This window comes from Limulus polyphemus, unplaced genomic scaffold, assembly GCF_000517525.1.
Source record: "Limulus polyphemus unplaced genomic scaffold, Limulus_polyphemus-2.1.2 Scaffold2725, whole genome shotgun sequence".
NCBI classification, from domain to species: domain Eukaryota; kingdom Metazoa; phylum Arthropoda; class Merostomata; order Xiphosura; family Limulidae; genus Limulus; species Limulus polyphemus.
The window spans coordinates 16,989-30,899 of record NW_013668335.1 but is presented as its reverse complement, the minus strand read 5'-3'; the positions used below and the strand labels follow the sequence as shown (position 1 = coordinate 30,899).

Sequence of the window (13,911 nt, the reverse complement as noted above, 5' to 3'; positions counted from 1 at the left end):
GTTTAAGAAAAAAGCTTGATAAGTATATGAATGAAAAGGGCTGGATTTAAAATTATTTTATTTGATTTTTTTAAATCATTTTAATTTAGTTATGTTATGTTTGTGGTATTTTGTGATTACTTTGTGATAATTGGTATACCATACAGTCCTTTTTTTACTTTACAGCACCAGATTTGTCCTGTCTTTTAAATTCTGGCCACATAATTTTAACATAAACCTTTTTTACTCCTAATAAAAACAAAACACTCTTCAAAAGTCCTTCAGTTTTCATGTTATTTCATGTCAATTTTGTACTTGCTCTTCTTTAACAATAATGTTTGAACTCTGATTGAAAAATTATTATACATGTAATTTGCTGACACCATAAGAAGGCATGTAAAATAATTGATAAATTAACTTCAAGAGGTTTCTCAGACAACAGGAAAGATAATGCATCTAAATGTTAAAGAGAAAACTTTGTCTCATTGTTAGACTAATGAGGTAGATCAGGGAAAATTAATTTTCACCCATGCTTTAAAAGTCTTACTTTTCATAGTTGATGTATGTCACCAAGTAATGGTTATCAAGCAATAGTTTGTACCATTGTTAGCTGGTGTAGCAAACCTATTATGATTGATTTAATTTGATGAAGTAACTACTATTGTAAGATGGTAGAAAATTGTTTATATTGTGCAGGTCACAACAAAACTACTGATAGTAATTTAAACACTCACATGAAACTGAAGTTTTTAGAAACATCTCTCACTATTATTACTTATCTTTTAATTTTGTATTTTGGAATTACCTGGTAATACAGCACCCATCAAACTCAAAAACAGAAATTACTTAATTATAGAAAAAGCCAAGGTGACAAAAGACCATTTGTCATACAAAAGATATTCTTCACAAATCAAACACAATTTCTATCTGTACTAGTAGCAGCACAACTTATTATTACTTCACTCACTGTTTAGCTAAAATATGACCAGCCTTTCATAAACTACAACGTTTAGATATAGTACATTAGTAGCAAACAATACTACTAGTACTAAGTTAAACTTAAAGAAGTATTTTCACTGATACCTTAGTTACCTTGAGGTTTCTAAATAATACTTTACAACCATACTATCTGTAATGTCATACTCACTGACAGTGACAATAGTGTTAATACTAACAGTAATATCATCAGTTGCAGACAACTAACACTGCATTACATTTAATGAATTATTCAACAAGTGAGGGGCCTGCTAGTGCTATGTAACATTTATTTTATAAAACATGCAAGTAAGAATAGATAAAACAAGTGCAAGCAGCATAGAAAATGAAAAAAATAAAAGGAACAATGTCGCTGTACTCAGCATTCTGCAATCACTGAAATAGACACTTGCGAAATGCCGGTTGCCGAGCATGGTCTAACTCTACTCTAGTATTATTACTATTAGTGTTAAGACTAAAAATAAAATATTCACAATGCCAACAAACAGACATCACTAAGAACTTGAACATATTGCTCTACTTACTTCTTGAACATGTTATATCACGTTAAAAATTACCCACACCTTCACAGTTCTTTCTTCTTGTGTTCCTCAAAATTAGTAAACACAAAACCTCAAATAATATTCAGCTGTAATTTGTAATTACGTGTAACCAACCACAACTAATCATCCATGAAGAATAGTCTCGTACACATAAATATTATAGAGGTCACTATTGAAATTGATTATATTTATATATATTATATATATATAAACAACATAATATATATAAAACAAGCAGTGTCAAAGTATTTTACACGGAGGGTTTCAAAGAAGACGAAAATTTGTGCGTGAATTGTTAACTAATCAATATAACATCTTGTGCTCTTATTGTCTTAAAATTTTTATAAGATATAATTCAAGACAACAATGAACCTGTTGATCTATCTAGGCCGTCCCATCCACTAAGCTAAACTTTAAAATAAAAATGAAACAGTCCAAGAAATACCTTATAATTCAAATAATTATCACGCCGTCCCTTAAATTCTCTTAAATTTACTGCATCCACTGCATCTGAAAGTAATTCAATGGAAAGGCCAATCACCCTGTTAGAAAAATAAAGCTGTCTTAGCTGAAGATGACTCCTACCTTGCAAAACTTTATATTTTTGTCCTATAGTTCTACCATTCTCGTCATTACGTATGAAAAAATATAACGTATTAAGAATATTAATTCCCTGACTTGTTTGGTGAGACGGTGATTCGAGTCGAGCGCCTTAACCACCTGGTCATGCCGGGCCCGAACACTTCACACTTAAATGAGTAATGATCATTTGCACCCAGATGTTCCCAATCTCCAAGCTATCAGTCATTTCTATTTTAGAAGTTGACCGTAAATCTAGAATGAATTGTTTCTAGTAGATTCCCTGATCTCTTGCTGAAGAGAATCTGGAATAGTTTCTAAAAAATCTGTCTCCTTCAGTGTTTGACTACAACATTTCCAAATAGATTCAACATCCTTGCTGTTAACCTTGCATATTCAACTTCAGTAATTTGTTAGTGTTTACTTGTTGTTGAGCACAAAGCTACACGATACATATTTCTCCTGTGTCCCAACGGATATCGAAACATGATTTTTAGCATTATAAGCCCCCAGAGTTACTGCTATACCTCTGGGGGCTATTATTAGAATAATCCTGATATTTCACCACATCTAGAAGATTCCGTTATAAATAAGTTCATAAGTAAAATTTGTTTTCTGATATTCACTTATAGCCAGTAAAGGACTATCAGTCCCTTATTCTAAACTGATAGACTAGAGAGAAAGCAGCTAATCAACAGCACCCACCGTCAACTCTTGCGTTACTCTTTTTTTTGCCCAATAGTGGGATTTGATTGTTATCTTTATAAAACATTCAGGTAATTAAACGTGTACGTTGGACCTGCAGATCCACAGTCCGGAACGTTGTGTCACGATTGGGCCTCAAAGTAAGGTAATAACATGTCGTGTTTATAAGTTGCGATCATATCAACTAATGATATAGATGGCTATGTATGTTAAGAGATCCTAGGTATTTTTCTGTTGAAGATGGTAAGTTTAGTATAGGAGTAATAATTATTTTTTCTAACTTATTGAATTCTTGTTTACAATCAGCAATCCAATAAAATGTATTTGGTTTTTCGAGTAATTTGGGTAGAGAACGAGCTATGTCAGAGAATGATTTTATAAAATGACGTTAATAATCCAATAAATCCTCTTACCTCACGCAAGTTTCTTGTTGTTGGCCAGTTCTAAACAGATATGTTCTTGGATTGGTCTGTAGACACTCCCTCCTTGCTGAGTTCCAAAAAACTCACACACTGACGGACCAATTCACACTTCTTGAGATTCAGCTTAAGGTTTCTTTCCGCAACTTTTTAACCCATCATAAGCACTATCAAAGATCTTTCCAAGTGTGATTATGTCATCCTTATAGATAAGTACAGCGTTTCAGGGCATTTCAAGAATTAACTAGACATTTCCTGAAACCTTGTTAGGTCCATTTGAGGATTTCATTTAGGGAGTCTTGCTGCAATGTCGTTCGAGTTAGAATCTGAGATTTTTTTGTCGACGATGTTACTCTTACTTTATCCAGCTTGTTGGTGAAACACTTTTTTGTTTGTTAAAGAATAACTTACAAAGGTTTTTCTTTCTAAGTGGTGAAATTTGATACTCACTACTAATATGATACTTAATACTTAATTTGATACTTAATAGTAATACTAATGTGAGATACTCAATATCTAATTTTATACCTAATACTTAATGTGATACTCACATGCCTCCATCCCCTAACTGCTTTCTATACACTGTTTTAATAATCCTAAATCCATGTAATAAATATTTGATAAAATATATTCAAAATATTTGTCTGTATTGAAAATCAGTAAGTTAAAGTAACAATGGAAAATAAATAATATGAAAAGTAAAATGCTTGTTTATTTGTAGTTCAGCACAAAGCTGCACTAATATCGAAACCCGATTTTTAGCGTCGTAAGGCAGCAAACTTACCTATGAGCGAGGACATACAACAAAAAGAGGTATAGACGAAATGTTATTATACATTCTCTTTTTCTTGGAATCAGTATTAAAGATTGATTGCCTGTCAGATATTATTGCGAAACTTTATTGCTTCTTTTCTTTACAGTAATATTAATAAATAACATAACACTCTCGACGAAACTTCAGCTCTTGGTACAGGCTGATCTTTGTCCACTAGGGGCAAATTTTATATGTAATTACTTATATTATAATAAAGCTACAAAGTTATCAGCGTCACAAGAACGAGGAAACATTGTCATGTTTTGGTCTTTCTGTCTGGAGTAGATATTTAAAGCAACAATACTGTGCTAAAGTGTTAGGTCAAGAGAATATTTTGTCATTATTTCCATTTTATGGGTATAATTCTTCCATACCATTACAGAATGTAAATTTCAACTCTACGGTAATGATTCACTGATCCCTGTTGACAACAGAATGAACCAGGATGAGAAAACTTGTCATTCTTTAGAATTCCCATGTACTTGTACCAAGGGCATGTCACAAGGGTTCTGCTTGAATAAACATACTGATCAAATTTAGCGTCTACAATAACTGTCATGGTACCCCATGTAGTGTCTTAACTATATAGAAAGAAGCTAGCATATGGTACAGCTATATACTAGAAGAAATCAATTTAATAGCACTCCACAAATAAACCTTGATAAAAACAATGTTTAACATTATATATTAAGTTTTGTTGTCATGCCACGGCCCAAAAAGCGTAGACAATTGTCAATAGAGCAGATGAGTCCAAGTTTGAAATATTTGGTTCAAAGTGTAGGTTTTACGTCCGGCGGAAGAAAGGTGAAATATACTTACCTCAGTGCATAACACCTAACATGAAGCATGGGAGAGGCAGTATGATGGTTTGGGGGTATTTTTCTACTGAGGCGATAGGAGATATTTGCAATATAGATGGAATAATGGACCAGCGCAAGTACCATCAGATATTGATTCGTCATGGTATACCCAGTGGTTTGCGTATTATTGATAAAGGATTCTACTACCAAGAAGATAATGACCCCAAATACTCATCCAACCCATTCAGAAATTACTTAACTAAGAAAGAAGCTGCTGGAGTCATTCAAATGATTCAATGGTCCCCACAGAGCCCCGATCTCAACCCAATTGAACAGGTCTGGGATTTGATAAATCAAAAACTTGACAAATCAAAAGTTACTTCCAAAGAAACTTTATGGGAGTGTATTAGAGACATTTGGAGTAAAATCCCAAAGGACACTTTGATTAAATATGTTGCTACAATGCCTGAGAGACTGTCTGCAGTTATTAAAGCAAAAGGGGGACAATAATATTAACTGTTTCCTGAACTCAAACACTTCCATTGTTGTACTAAATATGAAAATTAATAAAATTTTGAAGTTTCACCTGTAATTTACCTTCCATTGTTCTTTGAATGTAGCCTGAAATCTAATTTTTGATTTTGTCCTAACACTTTTGCACAGTACTGTATATTAGGGTTATCTGCGCTAGTAAACTCTAATTTTGAGCTAATAGACTAAAGGGAAGATAGCTAATAACCAACACCCACCGCCAACTGCCGAACTGCTCTTATCCTATAAAATACTGGGATTTAACAATCACTCTTAAGCACACCCATGATAACAAGGTGCGCAACATATTTCTGTGGCAAAAGGACATGAGCCCGAATCGCTAGTCACTAGGCCACATCCGGTCCATAATGATAAAAGACATTAGTTTTTATTTTAAGAATGTTCTCATTGTGTTTAAATCTTGTGAAGATCGTGAAAAATAGTACTTCACATTCTGTACTTCAGTGAAAAAAGTCACTTTTTGAAACCAATCTATATGCAGAAAGCTTTAGTTTTGTCACATCAGTCGGTATTTTCTATATAGTTCGGAGTCCGTGAAGAAAGGACGCGATTTTATTATTAATAATGTAAAAACAGAAACAAGAAAGGTCGTATCTAGGTACCTTTATGCAATTAAACAAGTAACTACATTGTCTTAGGCTATAGTATATATTTGTCTGACAGAAAATTTGAAAAATCAGTCGGTGCTTCTGTAAGTTTTGTAAATCTAATTCATTTTAATGTATTTGAACCAAGTGTTTTAGATGTTCGCTACCATGACGTCTTGGAGTCGTAACATACAAGTTTGAAAAATAAAACGTAAAATATTTAAAAAATTTACTCAGAAAAACACAGTGGTGAAATATATTATTTATTTATTTTGTGAACTACAAAGCATCATTTGAGATGATATACCCAATTTAAGTAATTATTATTTGTCTCTAACAGATGGCGGCACAGGTACTATTTCTATTTCTTTAATATTTTTTCATAACGTTCAGTTTCTCCATCTCGAAGTATTTTTATTTTTCTGTACGGTTTATAGATGTTTTCAAAAAACATTTCCTACTTATAAGTTTGAAGTCAAACACAGCTTTAACTAATTTTGAACGTAAGTTGCTAACTTCCTGTTATTTCAAAATTTAAATTACAGAGATTCAAACAATTTGAATATCCGTTTTGAGATGATAAAGTACAAATAATTTGACCTGAAATATTTGAACGCAGCATCATTTTGTTTTGTGTTAAACTTTTTTAGATATCGTAGTAATACGATTTTTTTCCAGACTGAAAGTAATGTTAGCCGTATAAAGTGTTTTCCTAACCAGCCAAAGTCAAATAAGCGATTCGAACCCATCGAGTAGCTTAGTGCTAACAAACGACAACAAAAAGCTAAATTATCCTTTACGCATGCAGAGGGCGTCCCACAGGGTCTCTGTTTCTTGGTACTATTCAGTAGTAAAATTACTATCTTCAGTACATATACAAAGATTAAAAACTTGATATGCGTTGGCTCAGCTAATTTCAGTTTCTCAAGAGGTAGATCCCTACCCCATTCATGTTTTTAATGTGTGGAACTGAAAGGCAGGTCTTTTTTGGAAGCCTACTTTGTTTTAATAAGGGTACAAATCGCCTAGATATGGGGTCAGCCTATTTCCAAGTGTAGAAGTAGCTTTTTGAATTGCTATAAATAATAGGATATTTTAGGCATAAGAAACAAATTCGGAACAAGTATCAATGTAAATTGTGAAAGTTTGACCTAAATTGTCTTCCAGTGAATCAACAGTAAGTTTGAATACTTAAAACACTAACATCCGGGGATCGACTCCCTGTTGTGGGAAGAGAACAGATGGGCTGTTGGGTAGCTTTGAACTAAGACAAACAAACAAATCAAACCATGTTGCTCAAATATGAGCTAGTTTTTGGCGCCATTATGTGCCCTAAAATATGTTTATTCACAACATGTTATAACGATTTTATGGTGACACATGCTTATAAAGTTTTGTGTTTGCAGAACCATTCATTATTAACGTAAAATCAGGCACAGTGAAATGTTTTTAATATTAGTTCTGTAGGGAACTTTGGATTAGCTCTTTCATAGAAAGATTTTTTACAACGCTGTTTCTCGTTTTATGAAAAAACCAATAATTAGGAAATTATGATTAGTTGTTTCTTAGAATAATGTTGTATTAATATATTGTTCTAGCAACTATGTCAAACGCTAATAATGAAGTTTTGGATTAGCAGTTCCGTAGAATAATGTTTTATTAGTGTACAGTTTTGTGTCAAATTGCTAATAATGAAGTTTTGGATTAGATGTTCCGTAGAATAATGTTTTATTAGTGTATAGTTTTATGTCAAATCGCTAATAATGAAGTTTTGGATTAGCAGTTCCGTAGAATAATGTTTTATTAGTGTACGGTTTTATGTCAAATTGCTAATAATGAAGTTTTGGATTAGATGTTCCGTAGAATAATGTTTTATTAGTGTATAGTTTTATGTCAAATCGCTAATAATGAAGTTTTGGATTAGCAGTTCCGTAGAATAATGTTTTATTAGTGTACGGTTTTATGTCAAATCGCTAATAATGAAGTTTTGGATTAGATGTTCCGTAGAATAATGTTTTATTAGTGCACTAATAAAACATTATTCTACGAAACTGCTAATCCAAAACTTCATTATTAGCGATTTGACATAAAACTGTACACTAATAAAACATTATTCTACGGAACTGCTAATCCAAAACTTCATTATTAGCGATTTAACATAAAACTGTGCACTAATAAAACATTATTCTACGAAACTGCTAATCCAAAACTTCATTATTAGCGATTTAACATAAAACTGTGCACAGTTTTATGTTAAATCGCTAATAATGAAGTTTTGGATTAGAAGTTCCGTAGAATAATGTTTTATTAGTGTACAGTTTTATGTCAAACCGCTCATAATGAAGTTTTGGATTAGCAGTTTCGTAGAATAATGTTTTATTAGTGTACAGTTTTATGTCAAACCGCTAATAATGAAGTTTTGGATTAGCAGAATGATGTTTTAATAGTATATTTTTCTATTTTGTATGTCAAACCCTAATTAATTATACTAATTGAAAGGTGTACGGTGTAGGCTCTTTGCCTGAAATATACACAAGTTTTTAAGGCCAAATAAATCTTTCAGTTTTGAAATGTTTTCTACATGACAGTCCAGTGTATACTGATCCTAATGTTTTCTACATGACAGTCCAGTGTATACTGATCCTAATGTTTTCACCATGACAGTCCAGTATATTCTGATCCTAATGTTTTCTACATGACAGTCCAGTGTATTCTGATCCTAATGTTTTCTACATGACAGTCCAGTGTATACTGATCCTAATGTTTTCTCCGTGACAGTCCAGTGTATCTTGAAACCCTCTGTTTTCACCATGACAGCCCAGTGTATCTTGATCCTATTGTTTTCTCCATGACAGTCCAGCGCATCCTGATCCCGGTGTTTTCTGTTGTTTGTTGAATTTCGCGTAAAGCTACTCGAGTGATATTTGCACTAGCCGTTCCTAAGTTTGAAGAGATAGGCTAGAGGAAAGACAGCTAGTCAACACCACCCACAATCAAATCTTTGACTCCTATTACCCAATGAATAGTGGGATTTATCTTCACATTATAACGTTCCCACGACTGAAAGAGCGAGATTGTTCGGTGATGAGGTTTGATCCCGTGACTCGCACATTGCGATTTGAGTGCCCTAACCATCCCAGGTCCCCAGTGTTTTCTGAGAAGCAATAAAAATATGACTGAGAAGTACCAATAACAAACACCATTTTGTATGCATTTAATTTAATGTGAAATACTGTTAGTACGCTTGCTATTTAAGCGCTACTAACTGAAGATTCAAGTGTTGGAAATATGTAGATGAATGTTATGGTTTTAAAAAAACAAAATGGAGATCCTTTATCGAACACGATTGAAGAAATTTACTATTAGTAAATACAGTAAAACTATATATTAACTCTAGATTTGACTGTAATAAAAGCTTGATATTAAATCATTTTAAATACTACCGAAATAGGTTTCATAATGAAACTTGTAGAAAGCAATGGTTTGTCGTCAAAGACTACGAAGAAAATAAATTCAAATTTAGAACGTCTTTTTCAACAAGAAGATTATAGAAATTTGTCAAAGAACTGATAATTTTTTAAAGCGTTGCCAGTCACAATCGGGAAGTATTTCTTAAGCAATCCTACTACAGCCGACCACTGAGTATAATTGCCCTGACTAGCTGTAGCTTCAGGGATTACTCTATTAAGTCGAAGTGTCACAAGTTTATAATATTTCGTTTCTTCGTCAAGTAAAAAAAACATTTTTTTATTTTGTTTTTCTAAATTCACTAATAAGATTGTAAAAGATGGTGGCGAAGTCATCACAAACATAGAACCATTATTACGTGTAAAATTTCACTGTATCCAAGTTTGTTGTATTATTTATTGTTTCTATTTACAGTTGCTGATATAAAGCGGACCTTATTTTTAAAACTGTGTGTAAATTAAACGTGTGTTTCGTTGATAGTTACAATAAAGTTTTAAGACAAGTTTCCTTTGTATCCTCTGGTGTTTTCCGCTTTTTGCGTTGCAGGGCATTCTGCATCTTGCGTTTCCTGTACTTTCCGGTGACAGGGATCCGTAACCATAGCAACTGAGCTTCGATGTTCTTGAAAGCCTTGAGTTAAAGATTGGCTTCGCATAATAGACTATTCGCTGCCAGTTTCTCTTAAATTTGTATTTGTATACCGTGGTTTGCATTTCACCTGTGTAGTTTTAGAAGCTTACAGAAGATCAAATTTACGCCCTGTTTTGATGATTGTTTAAATTTAGCTTTATGAGAGATAAAAAAACTGTTTATAAGTCTGGTTTGTTTCGGTGTAAGAGTTGAACGATCCCATCTCACACAGAAAACGAGAAAAACAGTTAAGATAGGTTTATATTAAATACCCTTTGAATAGCCGAGTTTTACTTTTCAATAGCTGGAAAGAATATTACCGAATAAAAAGCCAAAGGACGACTGTTATTTAAACGCTACTAACTGAAGATTCAAGTATTGGAAAATGGAGACCCTTTAGTGAAGTAACACTTAACGAACTCGATTGAAGAAATGTACCATTAGTAAATACAGTAAAACTATATATTAACTCTAGATTTGACTGTAATAAAAGCTTGATATTAATTCATATTAGTTTATTCTAAGAATAAAGATTCGGGGAAATGCTGATAAATCTAAGGAGAAAGTTAAAGAGAAACGGTGATTTCTAATGATCTATCATAGGAGAAAGTTAAAGAGAAACGGTGATTTCTAATGATCTATCATAGGAGAAATTTAAAGAGAAACGGTGATTTCTAATGATCTATCATAGGAGAAAAATATATACAACTAATGATTTCTACTGATCTTTTCTTGGGATGAAAATATGGAGAAAAATATATAGAACTTATTTTTTAAATAGATCCCTTTTAAGGACAGAGATACAGAGAAAGGATGATTTCTGCTGATCTATCCTAGGGATACAGATATAAAGAAATAATATTTTCTATTGATCCACCCTGTTCTAATAATGTTTTATACTAGCCCTGATAAGGATGAGTTTTACTGATCCACTCTATTCTAAGGATAGAGATATGGAGGAATGGTGATTTCTACTATTAAAAGATTAATAATTATTAATCTAATAATGTTTTATACTAGCCCTGATAAGGATGATTTTTACTGATTCACTTTATTCTAATAATGTTTTCTACTAGCCCTGATAAGGATGATTTTTACTGATTCACTTTATTCTAATAATGTTTTATACTAGCCCTGATAAGGATGATTTTTACTGATTCACTTTATTCTAATAATGTTTTCTACTAGCCCTGATAAGGATAATGTTTACTGCTTGGAGAAAGATGTAGGCAAATGACATTTCTACTGATACCTTCTATTGGTAAAAATGATTATTTCTACAAACAAATTCAAGGGATTAACACAGAGAGTAAAATATATTTTTCAACTCTTCTTTAGATTGTTGAAAACTAGTAAAAAGAGTTTGTAAAATAATATGTTAACACGTTAGTTTGACTATCGAAAGTCTATAAAACTGTATGACTACTGTAAGTACTATAAGTATGAATACTTAGCCTAAGTGACCAGAACGTTCGCTGCAAACCGAACACAACTCCCTCTACCGGAGTAGAAGTAGTATTAGATAAAATCTGCATCATACAAAGGAAACAAGCTGCTCTGTTTCTTGTTCGGATATTTCCCTGATTTTCCAGATTGTTTCATGTCTATTGTTAATCTATAAATAGAAACATTAAGGTATTAAGGTAAGAAGAGACATATTAGGTGTTCATGAGAAGGCGGACATTCTGATTTTAGCTACAAATAACTTGACTTAAAAACAAAAACCTTCATATTTTTGTGTGAATAGTCCTGTTAACAACAATAAACAAACATACAAAATAACTAATCGAAAAAGAACAAATGGATAACTTGCATAAAAAAATCCAGGAATAAATTATAATAAAATAATTAGTTAAGACGTAACCCGGCACACTTAATATGTAGATGATATAGATGAATGTTTGTGCAGAACCTATACGTTAATGTGTAGGTTATATAGAAATATGTTTGTGCAGAACCTATACATTAATGTGTAGGTTATATAGGTGAATGTTTGTGCAGAACCTATACATTAATGTGTAGGTTATATAGAAAGATGTTTGTGCAGAACCTATACATTAATGTGTAGGTTATATAGATGGATGTTTGTGCAGAACCTATACATTAATGTGTAGGTTATATAGAAAGATGTTTGTGCAGAACTTACACATTGATGTGTGGATTATATAGGTGAATGTTTGTGCAGAACCTATACATTAATGTCTAGGTTATATAGGTGAATGTTTGTGCAGAACCTATACATTAATGTGTAGGTTATATAGAAAGATGTTTTGCAGAACTTACACATTGATGTGTAGATTATATAGGTGAATGCTTCTGCAGAACCTATACGTTAATGTGTAGGTTATATAGATGGATGTTTGTGCAGAACCTATACATTAATGTGTAGGTTATATAGGTGAATGTTTCTGCAGAACCTATACGTTAATGTGTAGGTTATATAGGTGGAGGTTTGTGCAGAAACTGTACGTTAATGTGCAGATGACATAGTTGGATGTTTGTGCAGAACGCATACTTTAATGTGTAGATAAGATAGTATAACGAGATATCATACTGGCCGACATATCTTAATGCTGGCAGACGATGCTGTTGCTGGTGGTGGTTGACAAATATTTTGTGCACGTTTCTTGTTTACGGCTTCGTCATCAACTCAAATATTTGATACGCTATGCGACCTTATCACGATAGAGAAGAGCATGCGCATTTCAGCAAGTGAAGGCTGAATATTTCACGTGTAATCTTTTAATGGAACTGGAAGTTAGTAAAATTGATTTTTAGTTCCAGGTATTCGAAGAAGATGGAAACTAGCCCCGCTAAAGATATCCATATTTAGCCGTACTAGCTAACACCAGCAAAAACACGTGTTATATTGAAGGTATAAGTAGGGTTAAGGTGAAAAAGTCCAGACGTTTCTGTTCAAAGAGCTAATGGATGTAATGCGTGTAAAGTAAATACGTTTTTGTGTTGTTATGGCTTTTAGTTCACAGTGACTATTTTCTAATATAATGTAAAGTTAACAACACGGATAACTGCGTTACATAGACTTTTATGTAACACAATGTTAAGTTAACAGCCCAGATATCTGCATTACATTGACTTTTATCTAAAATGTAAAGTTAATACCCCAGATAACTGCATTCCGTTGATTGTTACATAATAATTTAAAGTCAACTACTTAAGTGTCATCTGCGTTACATTGACTATATTATATAATTACAAGCTGAGGTGCCTGTCTTTTGTCAGGATTATGAACTTGAAAAAATGTGGGTGTGGATTCTATGATAAATAACACAAAAATCCTAACTTTCATACAATTTATTTATAACGTAACATATTATTACATTATTCATTATTACCTCACCAGAATATTTGTATAAGCTTTAATAACTCAATATGTATGTTCTTAAAACATGGTATACCCTGTGAGATGGTCAGAATGACTTTGTAGGAAGAGGTAGTAGCCAAAATAGTGGGAGGGAGGGGTGCTTTCTATTACCCGCTTTCAACATCCAGCTACTAATGTCCTTCCACAGATTCACGTGGTTAATTAATTGACGGTCATTGGTCGCAGAAGTTTCTTATGGGCCGAAGTTGAACGGTCACGGGTCAAAGCAGGAAGTGGGTATAACTCAAGAAACGACTCTCTTCACATCAGCCTTATGGTGATTGTTGGAGTAGAAAGTGCAGCTGAGTTTATGTATTATTGTAATAGTAGCGGCCATTTTTTCTTGCATTCCTTCATAGAGAGCATTAGCGCGCTCTTCGAGATATATAAGAAGTCTGTGTGCCCTCTCCCCATACGATGTGTATGTTGTGTTATAGAAAATGTAATAAGGTTTT

General features: G+C 32.9%; 1 protein-coding gene across 1 annotated transcript in view; it reads right to left on the bottom strand.

The window, feature by feature from the left end:
* The window catches only part of LOC106467745 (malignant T-cell-amplified sequence 1-like), a 15,304-nt gene extending 13,639 nt beyond the window's left edge, over nucleotides 1–1,665 (bottom strand). The window contains exon 1 of the mRNA XM_013928122.2: nucleotides 1,500–1,665. Coding sequence (XP_013783576.1) covers nucleotides 1,500–1,510 — 11 coding nt within the window. The 5' untranslated portion in view covers nucleotides 1,511–1,665. The remainder of the gene's footprint in view (nucleotides 1–1,499) is intronic.
* Nucleotides 1,666–13,911: the final 12,246 nt, after the last annotated feature.